General features: G+C 47.3%; 1 protein-coding gene across 1 annotated transcript; it reads left to right on the top strand.

Annotated features, from left to right (window-relative positions):
• Positions 1 to 6,765: 6,765 nt before the first annotated feature.
• MSRB1 (methionine sulfoxide reductase B1) lies at positions 6,766 to 15,216 on the top strand. The gene is made up of 4 exons (XM_083372475.1): positions 6,766 to 6,940; positions 11,790 to 11,932; positions 12,873 to 12,987; positions 13,751 to 15,216. The coding sequence occupies exons 1-4, from the start codon at positions 6,886 to 6,888 to the stop codon at positions 13,777 to 13,779; spliced, it is 342 nt and encodes a 113-aa protein (XP_083228601.1). The 5' UTR covers positions 6,766 to 6,885; the 3' UTR covers positions 13,780 to 15,216.
• The last annotated feature ends 1,593 nt before the right edge of the window (positions 15,217 to 16,809 follow it).

Genomic DNA, 16,809 nt, shown 5'->3' with positions numbered 1-16,809 from the left:
ATACCCATCGCCCTCACCCACAGCCCAGTCGATACCCTGGTGGATGCCTGGGAAAGGGCGGCCGCTGGGGCACTTGACTGTGTTGTACCCTTGCGACCTCTGACCCGGTGCAGATCCCGTTGGGCTCCGTGGTTCTCTGCGGAGCTCCGGGAGATGAAGCATCAGAGACGGGGTCTAGAGAGCGGTTGGAGGTCCAGCCGATCCAAATCTGACCGATTGCAGTTAAGAACCATTATAAGGTCTTATCTTGCAGCGATAAGGACGGCGAAGTCTAACTACTTCGCTGCCCTCATCGCATCCGCAGATAATCTCCCGGCCGCCCTGTTTAGGGTGACTCGCTCCCTCCTTAACCAGGAGCTGAGGGAGGATCCCTTACGGGGCGAGCCGAGGAGTTTAGTCATCATCTGGCGGACAAAATCACTCAGATCCGGACCAGTCTGGACTCTGACTGGGCAGAGTCTGACGTGTAGGAATCGGACGGTCTTGAGCATGTTATCTGGACTGAGTTCGATCCTGTTTCCCCTGATGATGTGGACAGGATCATGGGGAGGCTGAGCACCACCACCTGTTTGTTGGATCTGTGTCCCTCCTGGCTGGTTTATGCGGCCCGGGAGGAGACACGAGGCTGGTTCCAGGCAGTAATAACTGCTTCTTTGAAGGAGGGTGTCTTCCCTGCCGCCTTGAAGGAGGCGGTGGTGAGACCCCCTCCTCAAAAAGCCTGCCCTGGACCTGGCTGTTTTAAATAATTATCGTCCAGTCTCCAACCCTCGCTTTTTGGCGAAGGTTGTTGAGAGTATGGTGGCACATCAGCTTCCTCTGTTCCTGGAGGAAACTGATTATCTGGACCCGTACCAATTGGGTTTCAGGCCCGGACACAGCATGGAGACGGCATTGGTCGCGCTGGTGAATGATCTCTGGCGGGCTCGGGACAGAGGTTGTTCCTCTGTCCTAGTCCTATTAGATCTCTCAGCGGCTTTTGATACCATCCACCATGGTATCCTACTGCGGCGTCTCAGGGGGTTGGGAGTGGGAGGCACCGTTTTACGGTGGTTCTCCTCCTATCTCCTGGGCCGCTCGCAGTCGGTGTTGGCGGGAGGGCAGAGATCCACCCCGAGGCCTCTTGTTTGTGGAGTTCCTCAGGGGTCGGTTCTCTCGCCCCTCCTGTTCAACATCTATATGAAGCCGCTGGGTGAGATCATTCGTGGTTTCGGGGTGGGGTATCATCAGTATGCTGATGATACCCAACTTTTTCTTTCCACCCCGAACCAACCCAGCGATGCCCTCGCCGTGATGTCCCATTGCCTGGAGGCGGTCCAGGTCTGGATGGGGAGAAACAGGCTTCGTCTCAATCCTGCCAAGACTGAGTGGCTGTACATATTGGCATCTCGGGTTAACCAGACCATTCCACCTTTAACGATGGGGGGTGAGGTGTTACCCCCCGTTGATAGGGCTCGCAACTTGGGCATCCTCCTTGACTCCTGGCTCAATTTTGAAGACCATATAGGAGCCGTGACCAGGGGGGCTTTTGCCCAGGTTCGCCTGGTGCGCCAGTTGCGACCCTACCTGGACCGAGATGCCCTACGCACAGTCACTCATGCGCTCGTGACCTCCCGTTTAGACCAGCATAGCTGGCTGGGGAATTCTGGGAGTTGAAGTCCACGCATCTTCAAGTTCCTAAGGTTGGGAAACACTGGTTTAGACTACTGCAACGCTCTCTACATGGGGCTGCCCTTGAGGACCACTCGGAGGCTTCAGCTGGTGCAGAATGCAGCCGCGTGAGTTGTGATGGGGGTTTCCCGATACTCCCATGTAACACCTCTACTCCGCGAGCTGCATTGGCTTCCGGTTGCCCTCCGGGTGAGATTCAAGGTGCTGGTGATGACCTATAAAGCCCTAAATGGCTTGGGTCCAGGATATCTGAGGGAACACCTGCTGCCAGCATCAAGTTCCCTTCGTCCAGTGCGCTCCCACAGGGAGGGTCTTCTCAGGGTGCCGCCGGTAAAAGATTGCCGGCGGGTAACACCCAGGGGGAGGGCCTTCTCAGTGGGTGCGCCTGCCCTCTGGAACCAGCTGCCCGTGGAGCTGAGGACTGCCCCCGACCTCCGTTCATTCCGCCGGGACCTGAAGACCTGGCTCTTCGAGCTCTCTGGCCCAGGCTGAAAATTTTAATTCTAATTTTAATTGGGTTTTTTTATTTTTTCAGGGACTGTTATAATCTTTTTAATTGTTTTTAATTTTTGTATTTCTTGTTTTAATTACCCTGTTACCGCCCTGAGTCCTTCGGGAAAGGGCGGTATACAAATCCAATTAAATAAATAAATAAATAAATAAGAGAAAATCTTAGTTGCATTTGCACAACACTGATTACAGATTTGTACTCTTTTCTGGTGTGTATGTAACCTGATATACTAATGCACTAATCTCTAAAAAACCCTGCCCCGCCTAGCAGCTTAGCATGTTACGTAAAAGAAAGCTTGTTGTACAAATCCCTCAGCTAAATCTTTACTCGGCTAGGGGGGAGCACAACTGTGCAACTGAACCTCTGCCTAGTTGCAGTTTCCGCTGCCATTATGACTTTTTCATAACTTCTCTTTGGATTCTGCTGCTTAGCATGTTACACCTGCCTTCCGAGTACGGCTTCCCCCGGGTGCTCCATCGAGTTGCCATCCTCATAATGTTCTGCAAGGCACCGAAAACCCGGCTGCTCTCCCAGATCTTGGGCAGGGTGGGGGGAGCCCTTGTAAGATTTTGTGTGGAATGATTTTATTCTGCTCCGTGTGGTCTTCCTCGACGTGTAACATCCGTTTCTTGTTTGTTCTGACGTTTTTACTAGGTCAGGTAGAATCCTTTGCCAATGTGGTGCGATGATTATTAGGACCCCGTGCCTTCATTATTAGTAGCCTATTTTCCAGGCATGTTTTTTCTGGTAACTGATTAACAGGGTAGAGATTACCCGTTGGAGGGGGGGGGAAGGGGAGGAGAGACTATCATCCTCTCCTTCAGCCAGAGAGGCCAGGGTCAGAGCTCACATTGCACATTTTGCCTGGCCTGTTAATTCAGCCAATGAAGAACATTTCAGAAAGTACAGCTCAAAAGGGGTTAACCAATATGTAAAAAAAAGAATTTGTCATAATAATAATAATACCAATAGGAGGGGGGGAGTAAAGAAGATAATAAGGATAAATATGAATACCACAGCCATATGCACAGACACCAGACAGCACTGTAAGAATTAGACAGACAGAAAGATAACCTTTATTGTCATTTTTTACTGTGGGCACAATGGCACACATTAAAAATGAAATTTAGTTGCTTGCTCTCAAAGTGTACACACACATAACACACATTTAAACATACTATATATTACATATGTGTATGTTCAGCAGATTGACGGCACAAGGGAAAAATGTCCCTGTGTGTCGCCGTTTTGGGATCACTCTGAGTTTGGCTTGCATTCAACAATTGGTTAAAAAAAAACACCAACCCATTGCAATCTTTCAGTGATTTGTCATGTTTGAATAACATCCCAGAAATACAAGAAATATCCTTGATCTGTGAGATTTAATTTTAATTGTTTTCAGCAAAGTTTCTAGTGTCCTCAAGAAAATGCTTGAAGATTCCTCCCACGTGGAACATGAATGATTTGAGCTAGGCTTAATCTTTCAGTCTTCTGCCTGCTAGGTCAGTCAAACCTGGGAGCTTCCTGCAAAGTCACACAAAACATCCCTTGCCATCATTAAAGTATGCAAGTTCTAATGCTCATGATTAAGTGATCGTCCACTAGGACTCCAAGGTGCCTCTCACAGTTACTGTTTTTAAGCCAAGTCTCTTTTGATGGGTTTCATCTATCAGAACCATGACATTAACCCAAAAAGCAACCTTTCTACCTTAGCCACCTTGGGGTCCTGAGTTCCAGTCACCTTCCCTAGGTTGGGGGCAGGGGGGGTAGGTTGACAAAGACTCGGGGAAGATCTCAGCATGAAGAAGGTAGAAGCACCTGTAACCAGCACCCCGGCCATGGCTGCTGCCTCAGCAGAGGGAGCTCAAGCCAGCACACCGGTGGAGAAACGTTTGGTGCCTTAAAGCAGAGGGCAAGACCAAAGACGCGAGACCTGATCTGGTCATCCGAGTGGACCCTGCCCAGTGGAGACTCCAAGCAGCTCGAGGCAACCCTGCCAAAGGGAAGTTCTTTGAAAGCATCTGAAGCCAACTTGCAGGTAGGAGCCTCTCGACGATCACGCTCCCCGGACCGTAGGGGGGGCAAAAGATTGATGACTACTGAGGACTCTGGAGAATGGAAGTGCCTGTCCGCAGTCCATAGCCAATCGGTGGAGAAGTTGGTGAAGAGAGTTGAAGGGCTGGAGGTGAGGAGCGGGGAACAACTTTCTCACTCTTCACATGCTAGTGAACACGATCAGCGGGGCCAACACCAATCTGTGCCTAAGAGAATCCCCAGCCCCGTTGATGGAGCACAGGCGGTTTCCCCGGCCTCAAAGCCACCAGCATTGACCTCCAGCCCTGCGAGAAAGGAGAGTCCCTGCTGCCACTCTAAACATGGCAGTCCGTCACCACTCCTCCAAGACTCCAGAGCGTTGATCATGACGCAAGAGCCCCAGCCACCGGAGAAGCCCTGGTTGGCATTGGTTGTCACGATCCCTCGACAGGCACCGCTGCCGTGATGATTCCAGGCGGTGGGATTATGACGACAGCCCCAACAGACGGCCCCACTACCAAAGCCCGAGCCCACACCAGGGCAGCCGAAGTCCGGATTGTCACCGGCACCGTGAGAGCCTCAACCATCGCTGTCAGTCACACAGCCCTGTGCATCACCGTCGGGGCCACCCAAGCCCGAGGCCTACGCAGGGAGGAGATCCAGATGTGAATGTTCAACAAGGTTTAATACAACAGCTGCGCTACCTGTTGGCCAGGCAGCAACAGGTTGGGGCGCCGCAACTGTTGGGGGCCCTGCAGCAACTGGGGATGCTGCAGCCGCCACCGCCAGGAGGTAAGCAGCCGTTGGGAGCACAGCAGCAGTGGGGGTGGCAACAGCCCCTGAATGTGCAACAACCGCATGGGGTCTACAGCAATTGGGGATGCCGCAGCCACCGTTGGGAGGTCAGCAGCTGCTGGGAGTGCAACAACTGCAGCAAGGAGGCCAACAACCACTGAGAATGCAGCCGCAATGGGGGGGCAGCAGCCCACGATGGTGCCACCCCTTAGAGTGACTTTTGATGGCGATCCAGCGAAGCTGATCTTCTTCCTTAATCAAATATGTTCCCACATGAATCGCAATGCCAATTTCTACCCAAATCCAGTTACTATGGTCAACGTGGTCACGGCCAATCTGGAAGGGGAAGCGTCTAAGACTAGTTGTTTTGGCGTGCAATGCCCTATAACGCCATCCTGAGGGAAGAAGTTGAAACAGTTTATGTCCAGGATTTGAGGAGTCTGTAAATACTTACACAGGCCTCTTTCTGGCTTGTGCAGTACACAGGTCCTTGGTGGAAAGCAGGCTGGTTGTGATTGTTTTTTTCTGTAGGCCTAACTATCCGTTGAAGTCTGTGTCTGACTAGTTTGATTGAGGTGCAAATGATAGACTCAGTAATTCCTTTGTAGAACTGTATCAGCAGTTCCTTGGGCAGCACAATGCACATTTCCGAATTTGTAAACTGTTGGTAAACTAAAGGAATGTGTCAGCTCCATTTTTATCTGCCAAATCCAAATGCTAAGCTGGAAACTGCATTCGGGTATGCTTTTTAAATCAAATTTTACTATTTGAGTTACATTAATCAAGAACACTAAGTTCAAGAGAACATTCTGAGAAAAACCCCACCAAATTACTGAACAAGATGTCAAGATGTGTATTTGTATTTTATGCAGTGCAGACAAATTGCAAACCTCTTTTGTAGTATGTCTTCAAAATCTCTTTGAAAACAGAAAGATTTGTTTCACAAACAACTTTCACAATTTTGAAAGATTATAAAATTATAATAGGTCACAAACTCTCATCCCTCTTTCCTCTGCTAACATTTTGCAGATGGTGTTGAAACCTGCTGTATCCTTCAGAGAAAAGGATTGTTATAAAACAAGACAATAAAACGACCCTAGCTATTTTCAACTCCCTTCAGAACAAACTAAGAGTGCAAATTGGCCAGTTCCTCCATTTTGGAGAGCCTTTGAGATTGTAGGAAAATTAGCAAAGCAAGAGAACCCTTTGACCTACTTCTCACATGCCTGACTGATCTTTTTATGGAATAACAGTCCAACTGATTTAGGATTGTCAGATGTCCAGCAAAAAAGGTGGGCATGTCCTCTTTTTGGTCCTCATGTCCTTTGTCTGGCTTAAAATAAAATATCTTCTGACTTTTGGGGGTATCTTGTTTTATGGACTGTTTTCACTACAGTTGTCGTTCAAACATTTGTGTATTGTGACCTCTTAAATTATCTGCTTCTTTCTTTTCCTTGTCTGTTGACAAGATTTAGCAGCCTAAACTGACGGTGTTTATTTCCTGATTCGGCAACGGGCTTCAATCCAGCCCCCTCAAATCTATGATCCCTGGAGTCTGCAGATTGCTAGGCTCTCCTCTTGAAAAACGCGCTGGCAATCGCATATTACCTACGTTCTTGAAAATAAAGATCTACTGAAAAAATACTGTGATCGGAGAACCTCTCTTTCTAATGCTGGAAAAAGGAGGCCTAAGTACGTGTTCTTTTAATGTTTGTCACGCAGGCCAATAAAGCTCCCGCGCGTCCTCCTCCTCTCTCCCGCTTGGCCTGCCCTCCGAGCCGGGGAGGCGCTCCCTGCGCAGCAACGCCCCGGGCAGGCGGCCGGAGGAGGAGGAGCGGCGGCGGCGGCAGGCGGGCTAGCGAGCGAGCGGGGCAGCCATGGCCTTCTGCAGGTTCTTCGGCGGGGAGATCTATCAAGGTCACTTCGAGCCCGGTAAGGCGCCATCGCGGCGGCCCTGCCCGGCTCTTGTCGCGACTCCGACGGCGGAGGGCGTCCCGGGCGGCTCGCGGCTACCCCTCCCGGAGGGGTCGCGCTCCCAGCTGCCTTCGGTCCTAAGCAGGCATCGGAGTTGGGCGGCGCCGGAGGGCATCAGCTGGAGAAAGAAGCTCTGGGTTGTGTGTGTTTGGGGGGGGGGGGCTGGAGGAAGCGGCGCCACCCCCTCGCCCACCCTTCGTCCCTAGAGATGGCTGCCCGATCCCCTGGCTGTGGCCGCCGCCGCCCCCTCCCCGATGCAAAAGCAGAGGAAACCGAGATCGGGCAAGTTGCGCCCTTTGCGTTTGGTGCTCCCGGGAGGTTACAGAGGAATCCCAGGGCTGGGAGGGAGCGTGGAGGTCTTCTAGTGCAGCCCCCTCCCTGCCCAGGCAGGAGCAGCTCCTGTGTCCTGGACAAAGGCCAGATCTCGAGAGGGATCAGGAATTAAAGATCTACCGGTTTTGCCCCCCCCCAGCCATCTGTTTAAAGCAGACCACACCCCTATGAGGTAGAACAGGGTAAGACCCTGGTAACATCCCCATCATTGATGTTCAGGGAAAAAATGCTTTTGAACTATGCTAAAACACCTTGTCACAGCTTGAGTTCTCACCCTGTCCCCAGTGCAAGCATGTTGGGGAGGGTGTGTGTGTGTGCACTGAATATTTGTCCTAGCAAATGCAGAAATGTCTGCAGCACAACTTCCCCCCTTGCTCACATTTCCCTTGGCGTGCAGGCCACTTCTGACTTGCTGTTTTTCCAGCTTCATATTTTCTCTTCCTTCCTGTTTATAAGTGAAATGGGAGGGAGGTGTGTGTGTGTGTGTGTGTGTGTCAGCCCTGGGGCCCCCTGGGGAGTGGGGTAAACTTGAGTCCACAGGAAGACCAGCGGTTCTTATGGAGACTGGCTAAAGGGACAGAATCTTGCAAGCCCCTTCTCCTCCCCTCCCTCTTATGCCCCAGTGGGTCTGAAGGGCCCGGCCTGCCTCAGCCCCCTGAAGAGAGCCTCTCCTGTGTCTGTCTCTGGTCAGCAGTTGCTGATGGACTTGCAGGGAGGAAGAGAAAGTTCTCGGAAGGTCCCCAGGCTTGACAGGAGAAAGTGTGCTGCTCTGGTCCCTCACACACACACACACACACACACACACACACACACACACACAAACACAGCAATAGGTCAAAGGGTCTTTATTGAGCTGCCGAACCAGGTATACAATTCCCAGCAGCTCTTGAATAACAAAAGCCACACACACACACCCTCTAGGTTCCCCCCTCTTAAGTTCCACCGGGAGTTCTAAGGAAGGGGCAAGAGGGGTGGTCTCAATTCCTGAAGCCAGGCAGAAGCCAGAAGGAGGGTGCTGGATGAGGCAAGAGTTCCAAGGCCTTGAATGGCACCAGGTCAAGGCACGAACCAGAGGTCCAAAGTTCAACACGAAAATCCCAGGAAAGGAAAACCCTTCATTCCATAGAGTTAGAGAAAAGGTACTTTTGCTAGGAAAGAAGCGACTGCAGTTAATTCAGGCAAGATCTGAGACAAAACTGCATGGAGCATTCAAATTGAAAGAAATCCTAGAGTCCACGCCCCCTTGTCACTAGGCAACCAGAGTTCAATCAATGGCCAGAAGATGTTTTGGCAAAGTCTCTGATTCAGGTGCATCATCAGGTGCCAGAAATGACCTTGGAGAGAGATGCAAAATCTAAGCTGGCCCCTGCAAAGCTGCCACCCCCCCCAGCTTTTCTATGGCAACTGACAGTAAGTAAGCGACAATGGAGGCTGACACACACGGTGTTCCAGCAATGCTCATCTCTTTGGGTGGGATTAAATAGGCAACATGTTATGGCTCCTCACGATGGGGAAGACTGCCTTCTTGTGAGTAAACTGGCCGACCAGCATTGTGTCTCCGCCCTGTGTGTCCTTGGATGGGGGGAAGGGGTGGACTCCCACTCCTCATCCTGGCTGCTCTTGTTCTTTGCTTGAAGCCTCCAGCTGAGCTGTTGCAGCTGTGGCTCCCTCTGTTTGGGCTCAGCCTGCTAGTCCTCTGGCCGGTCCAGCTGTGGCTGCTCTGTCAAGCCAGGACCAGCTCCTCCTCCTCCTCCTCCTCATATTTATCCTAAGGAGGCTCAATTTGATGCAGTAGTTATATGTTGATATGTTAATCATGAGAGAAGGGTCCTCTATACCAGAAATGCCTCCAATATTCTCCCAAACTGTTACCTTGGAGCATGAAGCAAATGGGGCAGATCAACTTATGCAATCTGCTTTTCCATTTTGGGGAAGGAAATAAGTTGTTTAGCTGCTGACAGTCAAGAGACTAAGTCAAAAGCTAAAATGATCAGTATTATTTTTAAGAAGACTCCTTGGGTATCAAGTGAGTTATAATAATAATAATAATTTGGAAGGGACCCTGGAGGTTATCTCGTCCACCCCCCTGCTCAGGCAGGAAACCCTATACCATTTCAGACAAATGGCTGGCCAGTCTCTTCTTAAAAACTTCCAGTATTGGAGCATTCACCATTTCTGGAGGCAGGTGGTTCCACTGGTTAATAGATATAGAGAATATTTCAAAATCATTCTATGGAGATGCCAAATACGTGTCTCTCTCTAAGTTTATATCATAGTTTGGCTGTTTACAATACGGATTTCATTTCTGGCAGCAGTTAACGATTCGGGCCTTCCTCCTGGGGCTTCTTTCATTCTCACACACGTTGTTGAGGACACAGATCGATCCCCAAGCTCAGAGACCTCCCACCCTGGATCTTTGCCTTCTGCACTGTCGCAATAGAGTTGCCATCTCCAGCCGGCAGTCCCACTTTCCCATTTATGGTGGCTCCTTCACGCCCTGGCAGCCAGTAGCAAATTCCTTGATTGCACATTCACAGGCCCTGATTTATGCCACCACTTCACACTCAAGAATAAAAGAGTGTCTTCCATCATTTCCCACAGCTTCATGTGACAAAGAAAGTCAAACTCAGCTTGTGTCAGTTGCTGGTTTCCCTGCATTTGTCAGTTTTACTCTTCTTCCCTAGCAAAAGAAAAAATATGGAACTGTCCAGTAACAACTTAATTTTAGGTTTCTGGCTCTGCAGTCCTAACTAATTGCAGCGTCATGGCAGAGTCTGGGACTTTTCGGCTCTGGGATATCTGATTATGTGTCCAAATTAGAATTGGCTTGGTGCTGCACAGCTAATTACTATTTATATTTTGGAATAAATGTTTTCCCACTTTCCAAACGGTGTGAAAGGGGACAACACAAGGAGAAAACTAAGCTTAGATTTAACCTAAGTCTTTTCGGACATAGGATATGGTATACTTAATGTTAATCTTTAGTAGCAATAGCACTTATAATAGCACTTAGACATATACTGCTCTGTAGAGCTTTAGAGCCCCCTCTAAGTGGTTTACAGAATCAGCCTGTTGCCCCCAACAATCAGGCTCCTCAACCTTGAGCCAGTCAGGATTGAACTCCTGGCTGTAGGCAGAGTTAGCCTGCAATACTGTACTTGAACCACTGCACCACAGGGCTCCATAATATAATGAAGCTGCACCAGCTGTTGATTGCTCTTTACCAACATGAGAATCCAGGTTCCTTGTGAAGCATTCTTGAAACATTCTTCCTCTTGAGGCAATCTCAACCCATGGCTGCTGCTTCTCATGTCCTACATTCCAGTGGATTCACTGTTGTCTCCTTCGTGGCCCAAGGCAGGAGACCCTATATCATTCCAGACAAATGGCTGTCCATTCTCTTTTTAAAAGCCTCCAGTGATAGAGCACCCACAACTTCTGGAGGCAACTTCCGTTCCACTGGCTGATTGTTCTCACTGTCAGGAAATTTCTCCTTAATTTCAGGTTGCTTCTCTCTTTAACAGGCATTTCCCCATTGCTTCTTGTCCTCCCCTTGGGTGCTTTGGAGAATAATTTGATCCCCTCTTCTCTGTGACAGCCCCTCAAATATTGGAAGACCACTATTATGTCACCTATAATCCTTCTCTTTGTTAGACTAGTTCTCTCATCATACGGTTTAGCCTCCAGACCCCTTATGGTCTTTGTTACTCTTTTCTGCACTCTTTCTAGAGCTTCAACATTGTTTTTGTATTGTGGTGAGCACAACTGAACACAGTATTCCAAGTGTGATTTTACTAGTACAGTGGTACTAATGGTACTAATACTTCATATGATCTTGATATTATTCCTCTGTTCATGAATACTAGGATTACAGTGGCTATTTTGCATCTGCAGCACACGGCTGGCTCATATTTAAATGGTTTTCCACTAGGACAACTAGATCTCTGTCACAGTTAACTACTGTTGAGCTAGGTACCATCCATTCTATGCCTGTGCATTTGGTTTTTTTCATCTAAGTGTAAGACCTTTTCTCACCACTGAATTACATTACATAAACCAAAAATAAACATCAGTTTCCAGGTAAATCATCATAAATGTCAGTCGTATGACTGTGGGATGCTGCAAATGGTCATATGGGCCAGTTGCCTATCACCCAAAGTGCAGCCATGTGACCGTGGTGAGGGGGCATTGGAACCTCAGAATTAGGTCTTAAGTAATGCGGGGATCCAATATAACTTCAAACAGTCACTAAGTGACCAGTCGTAAGTCAAGAACTATCTGTAGGAATGTGTGCAGAAGGAAAAAAATATGGCAACTTTATAGAAAACCTGTGATGGTTATAAATTTTTGGCTGATGTTTGAGATGAGAGTAATGAGACATGCTTCCCTCTGCACCCCAGCCTTCCTGTGAATGCATGCCTATTTAATTCCTCCATGTCATACATATTCTTCTTCTTCCCTGCCTCCGTCACAGGTATATACGTTTGTTCCAAATGCGGCTATGAATTATTCTCCAGCCAGTCCAAATTCCTCCATTCGTCCCCTTGGCCAGCCTTTACCCATCCTGTTCACAGTGACAGCATCTCCAAGTACTTAGAGCGGCCAGGAGCTTTCAAGGTGAGGACTTGGGTTGTGTTGCAACGGACTCAAACCTTGTCAAGGGCAGAGTTCTTGAATCGGTATCCCAAATGCAGCTGAAGTTCCCTGGTAAATCTGGTGATTCCCAGAGTTGCATTTGAAATTGTAGGGATTGTTTCCAAGGTTTGGCTTTGAAGAGAACCTGTTTATTCAGAATGCAAGCAGCTTCTTTAACAGGGTATCTTCCTTCATAATGGCACGAGGTAGAATTATCCTCTTGTTTTTGCCTACTTTTTTATAGCCAGTGTCGATGCCAGTGGATTACAGTTTAAACAGTTCTTGCCTTTCTCTTTTTTTTAGAACAGGTCTACGGGTTTTCCTCAAAAACTGTATTTATTTATTTTCTCTAGACACCCATCTCACCCAAGTGATTCAAATTGTTTTAATTCTAAAACAATGAAAACTGTACAAAATAAATATGTACAGCAGCTGAGAAAATTACAGTATCAGACTAATTGTCAGTAAAGCCAAGAAACGGGACCCTTAACACATTCAGGGCGCCAGGCTCTGACACATAGCCAGATTTTTAAAGCCTTATGAAATTTTGTAAGTGTGTTTAGAAAATATTATAGTGCTTTTCAGGTATTTTGTAGATACCACATTTTCAATTAGAAGCTTCTTGAATATATTGATCAATAATTAGATATTGTAAATAATCAAAGACTGCTTTCCACGAGGAAGACTAAAAACCCAAGGAATGAATAGTAAGGAAGCAATTAGAAGAAGGGACTGCAGAGGGAATAGCATTTCCTTCTGAACAAACCTTGTAGGAAAAACTATGGGATTGGACATGGAGTACTCTGTTATGGGCTGCAATTCTGCTTTTCAGCTGATTTCAAGAAAAGGGTCTTTGTATAGAAGCGGCTGATAAATGACAGCAGAGAGTTTTTACTTTTATTTCCCTCTAATTTCCTTGCAGGTCTCATGTGGCAAGTGTGGGAATGGCCTAGGTCATGAATTCCTCGACGATGGCCCCAAAAAGAGCCAATCTCGTTTCTGAATATTTAGCAGTTCTCTCACATTTGTTCATAAAGGTATTGTTAACCTACCACCTCCCCTACCTTTCCCAGATTGCAAAATTATTTTTAATACTATCTTATAATGTAATATTTGGAAAAAATAGTTTTGGCCACAACTGCATGTGGACTCCATGCAGTTTCACTGCGAAGAGTTCTAAATGATCAGAAAATGTACCAGTAGCTTTCAGTAACACAGCAAGCCTTTCCAGAATTGTATTAGAGGCTATCCATTCTTCTATCCATCCACTGGGCTAAGCTCTGGGCAGGGTTTAAGGGCTGGTGTTTAAGGGTTCCATTCAATCTATAAACTATCCAAATTGGGTTGAATTTTCCCAGGTTGGGAAAGAAATAGACACAAAATCCTTAAGCCCCATGATCCCCATCCGTTCCCTCAAAATAATTGAAACATGGGGACCAGTCTACTCTTCCTGCCCATCTTCTATAGCTGAATTCCCTTTTCCCAAAAAAGGAGATCATCCATCAGATATACAAACCAGGTACCCCTGCGCACGATTCTTCACCAGCAAATGCTCTGGGCAGCTGACCTTGAGACTCTCCCCAAATATGGTGGAATGTTAGTTAGTTGCCCAATTTTTCACAGTGGAAAGTCCAACTGTTAAAGTCAAGGGCAGTGTACATTTTGACATTCAACAGTTTACTGGATCTATTTTGACTTGCTGCCGAAGAACGCTTCAAATTTTATCTGTAGCAAAGCAGCTCCTATAATTCTGTCTGGAATGAGAACTGTTGAACTTGCTATCTCTCTTTTACTTTCCAGATCAATCTGGGAAGAACATGGAAAAATAAACAGGCTGGCAGCACTTTGGGGAAATCCCAATCTGAGCCTTTGGTGTTGGATGGGAAGCTTCCATTGCAACATGATCTTGAACTGAACGAAACCAACTTGCTGGACTTCTCCTACTTCCTCCAAGTAATCAGCACCTGCTCTGGTCATGAGATGCGTGGCAGAGTACTCCAAGTGTGGAAAGCCGCACCCCAGAATTCCTCCAGGAGTTCCATATGCCAGAATATTTTGCCCCAATTCAGATGTGAACTGGACTTGCTCAGGTTATTCTGCTTAAGCCAGCAGGCCAGGGCTAGCTTAAAGGAGGATGCAAGTGAATGGGGCCCTGTCTTAATGGAGCCTGGCAGTGGCATTTTTCAGAAGCCTTTTTCAGTGGCATTTTAGGCTTTCTAGCTTCTCCTCTTCTCACGGTCTACTTCCACTACTTATGTTATGCCAGAGAGAGGGGAGTTACTACCAATTGCAACCCAATATTTGCCCCTCTTTCTTCACTTGGTCCTGAGTGAATGGGATCCTAGCCTTTGTGCCAATATGGTATCAGAGAGATGGGGTGTGCCCTTATAGACTACCTCTACTTGCGAAACCCACAAGAAATGAAAGAAATCTTTCCTCGTGCCCTTCCATACATCCTCAGAAATGTACTTGCCTTTTCCTACCGACTGACCTCCTCTCTCATTGTTTGTGAGCAAGACTTTCTGGCATCTGAAATCATCCTTCTGTCAAGGTGAACAAGTGGCGACTTTCCAACTCCCTGGCATAACATTAGCATCTGGTGGATGCCACAAGCATCATGATGACATTACACAGTGGATGTGAAGTATGTAATATCTGCACATAGACTCTGATGATGTCTTGATGCATAACCATCGCTGTGGCTTCTGCTGCATATTATGTAATTCACATTGTTTCCATAATGTTGCTGATGCTCATAATGTCACTTGACTTTCCCCATAGGTGTCCCATGTCTATCCTGGGGGGCATTTTCTGGTATAGCATCATGGTATGAATTGCCCTATGTAAACCCATTTTGGAAAGCAGGGGTGAGGAACATGTATATGAGCCTGCCGGAAGATGCCCCAGGGAGCGAGTATCACCTACCTGGCACCTTTAGACCCACAGAACTCTCAGGAAAATAAAACGAATAACCTAGTTCAATCAATCAATTTATTATTACAGCCAAAGGCCAACACATAAATTAAACATTCAAATAAAACAAAACTAAACAGAACCAACATAAGAAGACATAGCAATATATTACAATTAATGATGTAATCAATGGGTGACCAAGGTCTGCCTAGTTTTACAGACAATATAACAAAAACTAGCTAGCTTCAGAAAAACTGAATTATATTGACCTGACAATAAAAATATATTGAGTATGGTCTAATGCTGGATAAGAACACGTAATAAAATTAATTATAAAAGATTAATAAAGCAATCTAAAATGTTTTATGTTTCTGGTGAATTCCCAATGCTGCTGCACAGAATCTGGCCACCTGTGCTGTGATCACTGCCTACTTATCCTTAAGCAGCCACTGGAGATAAATACTTTCCGAATGACCAGGCTACTATCAATTATGGGGAGGATATGGGATGTGGTGGCTTAGTGGGTTAGGACGCTGAGCTTGTCGATCAGAAGGTCGGTAGTTTGGCGGGTTGAATCCCTAGTGCCGCGTAGCAGAGTGAGCACCTGTTACTCATCCCAGCTTCTGCCAACCTAGCAGTTCGAAAGCACGTAAAAATGCAAGTAGAAAAATAGGGACCACTACGGTGGGAAGGTAACAGCGTTCCGTGCGCCTTTGGCATCTAGTCATGCCGGCTACATGACCATGGAGACGTCCTCGGACAAGCGCTGGCTCTTCGGCTTTGAAACGGAGATGAGTACCGGCCCCTAGAGTAGGAAATGACTAGCACGCATGTGCGGGGGAACCTTTACGTTTACCTATTGTTTTTCCGAATGGCTCTGTAGAAGGAACATCAAAGGAGTATGTATCCAATGGTCTCCACCTCTCCTCAGCCACAGGAGCAGAGTCTTTCAGACGGTGTCTTTTTATAGTTGCCATACAGGACAGCCAATGGAGACGCATGGCAACGTGCGAGCGAGAGTGCTTTCCGGTGGTTTACTGACTCCAACTGACTAAGATACCTGGCAAGTGTAACCATGTATCTAATAGAGTCTGGAGCCAGAAACAGCGGAGCTATACCTAAGTCTGCTTGCCTCTCGATGTCCTCTACTCTTTGACGCAAGGTTTGTTTTGCTTGGTAGTAGTCCAATTTGAGAATTGAGGCTGACGAGAAGCCTAATTTGGCAAGGTTGGACTCGACTGCCATGATCCATGAAGAGGAGAATTTATCTTGAAGAATTAATGGACCAAGGCCTTGCAGAAAGCTATTAAACCTTAGCCAGATGTTGAAGGAAGCTCTACAGGTTCTTGCTTCAACTTTGGTCAATCCTGTCTCCAGGCGCAGAAGTGCATTTGGGACACAGCGCAGCATCTGGAGAATTGTTCTGATAAATTTGGATTGAATTCTCTCCAGTAGTGTAAAACACAAAGCTGAGGGTCTGAGCAAGGTCCCGTAGAGAAGCTGTGCTAGTGACTTGGCAAGAAAGAGCTTAACTGGAGCTGGAACACAGTGGCCTCCCTTTGTGCGGAAAAAGTTAAGAATGGCATTTGCTGATCGTTGGCCAGAGGCAGCTGTGTATTCTCCATGGGCTTTTTGTGAGCTGGTGGCATGGATGACCACCCCTAGGTACTTAAAAGGTGGTTACCTGCTCTATTTTGTGGCTATTTAAATACCATGAGTACCGTTTGGGCCTTTTTGCAAAAGCCATAACCTTTGATTTCTCATAATTTATGTCCAGTTTATTATATTATATATCATCTGGGAGGAGTTTGATTCTGTGACTCCGGAGGAAGTGGACAGGATCATGGGGAGGCTGAGCACCACCACATGTTTATTGGACCCGTGCCCTTCCTGGCTGGTTTATGCAGCCCGGGAGAGGACACGCAGCTGGTTCCAGGCAGTTATAT

Source organism: Vipera ursinii, assembly GCF_947247035.1.
Source record: "Vipera ursinii genome assembly, chromosome: 13".
Classification (NCBI taxonomy): domain Eukaryota; kingdom Metazoa; phylum Chordata; class Lepidosauria; order Squamata; family Viperidae; genus Vipera; species Vipera ursinii.
This window is presented reverse-complemented; position numbering and strand designations above follow the sequence as displayed.